The following is a 7500-nucleotide window of genomic DNA, read 5'->3' on the forward strand; positions in this document are numbered from 1 at the left end:
GAAAATTCAGCCCAAAATGCTACTAACCAATGAAGTTTGACTACCTTACAAATGCTTGCCAATAGAACTCAAGGAAAATCTTAAGTGAACAGGCTCAGGCCCAGGCTTGATTTGAAATTAGACTATTGGACTGCTGTTGAGGTCTAGGCTGATTTATTGAATAAGGTACCATTCATGACATCTGCAGATATTTTATGTGTCAGTTTTTTGGTGCTTTGCCATTGTTACAGTCAATTGGAATTTTGTGTTGTGAAGTACAGAGGTAATCTTGTCTATATTTTCAAGCCAGCCCTGCCCTGTGCAGTCACCCAAGCTGAAATTATTCAAACATTTACTCCTTAAAGTCCTACCACCATTGCTTATTTGATTCTACAAGTAAACTGAGAAATTACTCAGGAACTTCTTTGAGAATAAAATAGCAAGGAAAAAAATATTAAAAAAGAAGAAAACAAACAAACCAAAAAGAAAAACAATAGGTCTTCTGGTAATTTACATTTTGTTGATACTGAGTACTGTTCATCAGCTGTGATTTCTGTTCATCAATCTTCATCTTTGTATAGGTTCCCTTAGCCGAGCGCAGTTGAATTCTAGGAAGCCAGGCAAGTTGCAGATGTTGATGGAACAGAGAGAGGATATGAAACATTGAGGGAAGCTCTGAATTCTCTAGTGAAAGTTGAATATCAAACTGGTGAATCCTTTGAGCTCACCAAGGGGCTTTACTTGCATACTGAAGGTGAAATGCTCTATAGAAACAGAGACTATAAGAAAGCAATGGCAAGTCTGGAGTTGTCCTTAACTTTCTCTGAACCACTTCTAAAGGAGCATTCTGATCTTGCAAGGTGCTACAATGCTATTGGAAACACCTTTTTTGCTTTAGATCAGCCCAGGAAAGCACTGGAGTTCTATGAAAAAGCCTATAAGATGCAAGAGAAATTAGCCGGCTCTGAGAACCACTTAGACATGCCAATGTACAAGAATCAGATTGGAACTGCTTATGAGGGCCTGGAAGATTATGCAAAGGCAGAGGAATGTTACAGGAATGCACTGAGTCTACTGGAAGAACATAAACTTTCAGGTTATTGGGACGAGGTACATTTCCAAAGAAATCTCGCTAATGCACTCATGTTTCAAGAGAAATATGAAGAGGCAATTGAACCTTCAGAGAGGGCTTACAGTATAAGGAAGAAGCTTCTTGGAGATCACCCACAGACTGTGCGAAGCATTTTTCAACAAGGGGTCCTTCAAGCCAATCTTAAACATCCAAAAGAAGCTTTGAATCTATTTCTTGATGCATGGGATATGGAAAAGAAACTTGGCGTGGGAAACCACAGTGAGGTGTGGCGAAAGATTATCACAGGTGTGGAAGATATGTGTGATTGGACAAAGAGTGGAAGACGGAAGAAATCATTTCGAAAAGAGGCCTTCGAGTTTTGTCAACGTTTCTGGGAAGAACAGAAAGCTTCTCCACAATTCACATTCAATGAGTATAACAAAGGCATCGTTGATGCCCTGAGTGACCTTGCTGATGATGAGAAAGACAAAGTTGTTGTACAAAAGGGACAGCTTCGGTTCTACGAGGCAAGGTGCAATGCCAACGAGAAAGAGTTTCAAGAAGAGTTTGATTTGGAAACTGATAATGATGCTCTCTGTATCATACTGAGTGAAAGAGACAATCTCTTGGACGAGATGGTGGAGCTCTCTTCTCAACTTCATGAACAAGGGAAGCTGGTGACGAAATACAAAATGGCGAAGGTGGCTGTGTACAAAATGTGTCTGGAGAGAGTGGGTTTCCTTGGAAACAAAGAGGAAGGACTGGATAAAGCATCATTGAAGGCTAAGGTAGAAGAACTTTACAAAGAGATAGGACAGGAAGGATCAATCATGGAATTCCGAGAGAGATTGCTGGCTTCGTGGTGAGGGCAGTGGGAAGAAGGGAAAAGCAAAGAAAAAACGGAGAAGATCGGCGTTGAAAGGAAGGAAACAATCGAGGGAATTCTCAATCTATGTCAGGAACTTAAGAAAGGTAACATGCATAGAAGATATGGACAAGAGGCATTGAGCTTTTATGAAGAAATATGGGAGATGAAGCATGCTGAGATGAAGGACTCTGAAATGAAAAAGCATCTCCGTAAACTCAAGGAGCTGGCATCGTCCATTGGAGATGACACGAGTGAGAAACTTTACAAAAATGCATTACAGGTAGGATCACGCCTTGTTTATCAAGGAAAGTATAAATGTTGAACTTGTTTGTTATCCAAGCAGCCGTAGTTGTATCGGCTGTTTTCCATTCACTTTGCACACACGACGTCTGACTTTTTTACTCCCAAGACCCACCAATCAATCCTTAAGATGTTAGTTCGGATAATTTGCTTTTGGATCAACTACTAATCCTCTTAATATGGAAATTTGGGAGTTAGAGAGTTAATCCCATCATTCGATGTATGTTTTTGTCATGTTTCGCTTTGTTATCTGTTTTCATACGTTCTAGCTACCACTGACGACGAATCCTCTCGATTGGACACTAATACTGCCAACAGATTTGCTTGCACATTTATTGTGATATTGTTATAAACATAAACCTTTTTGATTTGTGATTTACCGAGGCAAACAGAGCCACGAACTATCCTAAAAATGTAGATACCTGTGGTTTCTAAGTTTCTGTCTTCAATTGTTGTGTTTTTTTTCTACAGGCGCTGAATGAAACTGGGAAACATCCAGGAGCTATAATAAGACCAAGAGGTAATGAAACTGTGTAGAATTTGAATTTCTTTTAAACTCGAAGATCTGAAAGAGAAATCTTAGCACGAATCACGCTGTCTAGGATCTCGTCTTTCTTCTTGAACAGATGCATAGTTTCTTAGTTTGCATAGAGTTGTAAATGTGGCACCTTGCCTTTTGTTAACGCTCTCAATTTTATTTCTAACCGATGTCTCCCAAAGCTAAGGAAGAGGAGAAGGATGGCGAAGAGGAAGAAGAGGAAATCGAAATTAGTTCAGAAGGAGAAAGTGAAGTTGAAGCTGAGATGTCAGATGACATAGATGAAGATGTTCAAACTGAAGACAGAACCATCATCTTCAAGTAAACGCATAACTGTTACCCATGATCTTATCTTTGTATAATAACATAGATGATCGTGGAGACGTGCTCCCTGATTGGTCGAGAATTACTTCATATTTTCCTGTAATCAACCCGCGAGAGGTGATTATAATGGTAAAGCAGTTTTTCTGAAAGTATCGCCATCTGCTATATCAAGATGATGTGAAATCATACCCAGTCACAAGATTACAACATTTAACTAATTTATCATCTTGCATTCACAGAGATACTGTAATAGTACAAGGTGGCCATTGCCTTGGAATGGAGAGGTGGTTTATGGAGGGAGAAAGCCAGGTACAATTTAACGTACAAAGTTGGTGATAATTATCATGGTTTGGTTATAATATTTTAGAATTTTAACAATTTTTCAGTTACTGTAGTTCATATAATGAAGCAAACTTAAGTTTCCCTTGTAAATTTGTGCCTGGAATTGCGAGCTCTAAGGAGGTGGGTAGGAATTCCATCAGACAAAGATGGCATGTTCAGTTACACCTTGACAGGAAACCTAAATCTGGGCATGACTTAAGCTTCATTTGACATCTAAAGATGAAATTTAGAAATGACTGTGAAATTGTAGCGAGGAGTGATAAGTTTTCTTCTAATCAAGGTGGATCTCCAAATCAGAATAATGGGGTTTTCCCTTTTGTTAATTCAGTCTGCAACCCAAAAAGGTACCTCCTCAGGTAAGGAAATCAAGGTCTTGTCTTGTGAAAACAATAAGTGAGACCAATTTCTTTGAAATGGACCTAATATAAGTAAGCACGATTCGTACTGGTCCTGGAAAACCTGGAACGTTATGGAACTTTATTTTGACATTTTCCAGGACTGGAAAGTCGTGGAAAAAGACTACAGGTTCTGAATAGTCCTGGATATTTGTTAAAAACCAAGCAATAAAGTTTTCAGAATTTACATTATAAGAAATGTGTGTAGACCGTAAGGAGAAATGATTTGGAAATCTTGATAATGAAAGGGTTAAAAGTGAAATTTGGAGTCCTGGAAAAATCAATCTGAGCCTGGAGAAATCCCGGAAATCCTACTCTAAACGAATTCAACCTGAAGTAGGACGGTCTTTTTTGGGAACATGTTATGTCTTACATGCTGAAGAAACCATTAAGATGGTTCTTTTTTTTTTTTTTTCGTTACAGGATTCTGATCCATCTAGTGAAGTTTGTACATCACAAAAATCTTTACAACAGAAAAATTATGGTAAGACAGACTGAATTCACTGCTTTAAGTCTTTTGCCATGTTAGCTTACCTCCAGCCTTGAGCACTGATTGATATAATTGGACCATTACACACTTCTGGTTGGAATCATTGTTCTTTGCTTACAGTGTGATTGATTGATTTTGTACAGAGATCCCAGTAAAAGACCGTATCAGTAGTGGTTCTATAGAATATATTTCTTTTTTTTTTTGTAGTAAAACAAGGCACACCAACAGATAATGAATTGGAACAATTAGCCTCTCAAATTGGTGAAAAGTGGATAAAGCTTGGGCGTCGCCTCAAGGTCGAGGATGCAAAACTAAAGGATATAGGACAAAGACGAGAGGGTCTGGACGAGAGAGCATATCACATGTTAAAACACTGGAAACAGAAGAAAGGTTGCAGAGCAACTTTCGAAGTTTTGAATGCTGCATTACAGGACGAACTTGTACAGCGCAAAGACCTAGCTGAAAATTTTTGTTACCACCAAGGTAATTCTTTTCAAGAATGTCGCTTAGTTCAAAATTGTTGTTATGAATTATTTTAAATTACAACGTATCAGTCTCCAGAGGAAGGCAGTACCTCAAAACTAGCCCAGATCGCCTCAATCCGACTACAACGCTTAATATCAAGGGAAATTAATCTATATCATGTCTCTTGGCTCTAAACAAAAAGTTAGGAATGTATGAACATGTTTTTATGGAAAACTTGAATCCGCAAAAAACTGACTCCACTATTAGGGAAGGATCAGTAACTGGTGCCTCTTATTTTTATACATTGTGGCCAAAAATTCAAAGAAAAAAAGTTAGAAAACAGTTATGTTAGGTAAACATGAGAAAGAAGGATAAGAATAAGGATAGATGGGAACTACAGGTTAGAGCAAAAGTTTCAGATACGAAAATTTCGTTTCAGTAGCACTTTAAAGCACTGATAGATATGTCCAAACGTTACATTACATTATCTTTGATTTCTGCTGAAATATCTGCCTTCGTAAAGCTCTGTGTAATAAATAATCCTTCGTCTTCCGACGAATCTATCCTCTTTCTAAACCCAGGTTCGCATTGAGTAAAATGATTGAAATCTCTGGCTTATAAAGTATGCAAATTAGCAGTGTTACACGCCTTGCACGAGTTAATTCCATCATTAGAACTGTTTCGAACAACTATAACAAAGAGCTACAATAACAACCCTCGGCACAATTAAAATCTAAGATATATTCATCACAACAAAGAACAATAGCAATGAGCATCACAATTATCACACCTATACAATGAATATATGAAGTTCATATATTCATTGTTCATATATTCATTCGAAGATCCAACACAGACACAGAACAATAGGATTTCATGGGGATCAATAATTATAATGGATAATTACTTCGGCACATGGCATTATGAGAAATATTGCAGCCAGCTTCGGCCTACAGCCTCAGCTGTAGCCTCAGCTGACTCAAGAAGCTAGAGTCGCTCTCGGCTATCGCCTCGAGCGACTCTCACGCTTCTTTCGTGCTTAGCAACCTCCCGCGCGCACCATAACTCAATAGTGTACGCTGTGGTGTTTACCATTTCTTAAATAACACACGGTAACTGACATCTCCAAAAATGAACAGAGAAGTTTCAAGAATGTCCAACATTCCTCCTTTCCTTTTCTTTGAACTCCAGGCGAGCTACGCTTTGTTAGAAGTAATACTTCTGATAGTATTTTACATTAAGGAGACATCTGTTAATATTTATAGCTCTGCTTTCGGTTACAATCCCAAGGCATGTATATACAAATTTGCATTTCTTTTACTATCGATCTTGTTTGGTGTGAGATGTTTCTTTCGGACAATTGAAGGTTTCATCACATTTCACCCGGAAACAAACATACATTGCCTGAAACAGGGAGACTTGGGGCATTCTTCTTCTTTTTCTCAAAACAAAGCGGAAGTTTAAACGCTGTTTCGATCAAAGCCGGTCGCAATACATTTGTCTTTCGACACAGTATTGAAGAAATCGTATATTGATACGGTAGAGGAAATAAATCAGTATCTTTTTGAAGCCCAGAATATTTCCAGGATTCGCAAATATGTCAGGGTGTAGACCTGTTTCGTGTCTACCCCTTCTCTCTTGATTATTTTATCCAACATTCCGTAACGGGCAAATATCGAACCTAAAAAGTCACTCGACTGCCAGTGTGTCACTTCAAGGCTCAGTTGTAGAACAATACATCGGTTATTTAGTGGTTGAAGGCCTTCTTTCCTTTTTTTCCCTCCAAGTTTCTCTTACTAGCTGGGGAATTTATATTTTCCAGCTGAATATTTTTGCTCTTCTTTCATTAGTAAAAACTTGATCTTTTCTAGATACTCTTGACCAAATCATCCAGGAACTTCAAGAGATGCAGCTTGATGCAAGCAAAGTTAAAAGAAGAACAGATCTATTATCGGGGCTGAGGAATATTGCATCAGACAAGGGCTTCAGAATATCCGACAATCAAGGATCAGGAAATTGCATGTTCTATGCCTTGTCAGAACAACTGGAAATTGTTAAAGGAATCAAAATCCCATACGGCAGATTAAGACAAACCTTGGTCCAGTACCTCAGGAGTAACCCAAAACTAGTAAGTTGATGTTAGTATGTCTAACAGAGTATGCCACGTGATATTATCCTATGATTATGATAAAGGTGAAGTGTGTATACAGGTCAACACCACCAGAGCCTATTCCAGGGTGAAGTGACCAGCTTGTAGCCTGGTGGGAAGAGGAACTGAAAGGTTGAACTTTATTTTGTAAGATTCCGCACAATGGTGTTGGTTAGAGTTGAATCCTTTGCTACTGAATATAGTTTCCTTAGAAGCAAGCTACCCCTTTCCGTGGTTAGAATATTTCAGTTTTCAAGAAAGCTGCCCTTAAACCACCTTCAGATAACGGTGTATGTAATGGTGTATGTAATGGCGATCGGTTGGCTCTCTCGGTGTAGCGCGTCTCTTGTCCTAGTATTGTTATTTGCAACATCGCTAGACAACTCATCTGTACCCGAAAGGCTTTTTGATGATGGAAACTTGTTTCTGGCCCTTAATTTAAACTCTGCCAGCTTTCCTGGACGAAACTCTGGTCTACCAAGACGCTCAACACGTGTTGCCTCGTCTCCATCTTGGAAACTTCAAGCTTCGATTTACTTGGCTAACGTCAGTCTTTCTGCCTCGTACTTACTGCTCTT

At 38.7% G+C, this 7500-nt stretch overlaps 2 protein-coding genes across 2 annotated transcripts in view; both read left to right on the plus strand.

Moving 5' to 3' along the window:
• Nucleotides 1-1917, plus strand: part of LOC148740427 (uncharacterized) — a 10846-nt gene extending 8929 nt beyond the window's left edge. Inside the window, exon 2 of the mRNA XM_088750546.1 lies at nucleotides 561-1917. Within this exon, the coding sequence (XP_088606672.1) occupies nucleotides 739-1917 (1179 nt within the window). The 5' untranslated portion in view covers nucleotides 561-738. The remainder of the gene's footprint in view (nucleotides 1-560) is intronic.
• Nucleotides 1918-2028: 111 nt separating this feature from the next.
• The window catches only part of LOC148740430 (uncharacterized), an 11258-nt gene continuing 5786 nt past the window's right edge, over nucleotides 2029-7500 (plus strand). The window contains exons 1-7 of the mRNA XM_088750551.1: nucleotides 2029-2199; nucleotides 2691-2739; nucleotides 2940-3078; nucleotides 3321-3390; nucleotides 4242-4302; nucleotides 4516-4791; nucleotides 6645-6901. Of these exons, the coding sequence (XP_088606677.1) occupies nucleotides 2029-2199; nucleotides 2691-2739; nucleotides 2940-3078; nucleotides 3321-3390; nucleotides 4242-4302; nucleotides 4516-4791; nucleotides 6645-6901 (1023 nt within the window). The remainder of the gene's footprint in view (nucleotides 2200-2690; nucleotides 2740-2939; nucleotides 3079-3320; nucleotides 3391-4241; nucleotides 4303-4515; nucleotides 4792-6644; nucleotides 6902-7500) is intronic.

The sequence above is a fragment of the Stylophora pistillata genome, chromosome 2 (genome assembly GCF_964205215.1).
Source record: "Stylophora pistillata chromosome 2, jaStyPist1.2, whole genome shotgun sequence".
NCBI lineage: Eukaryota > Metazoa > Cnidaria > Anthozoa > Scleractinia > Pocilloporidae > Stylophora > Stylophora pistillata.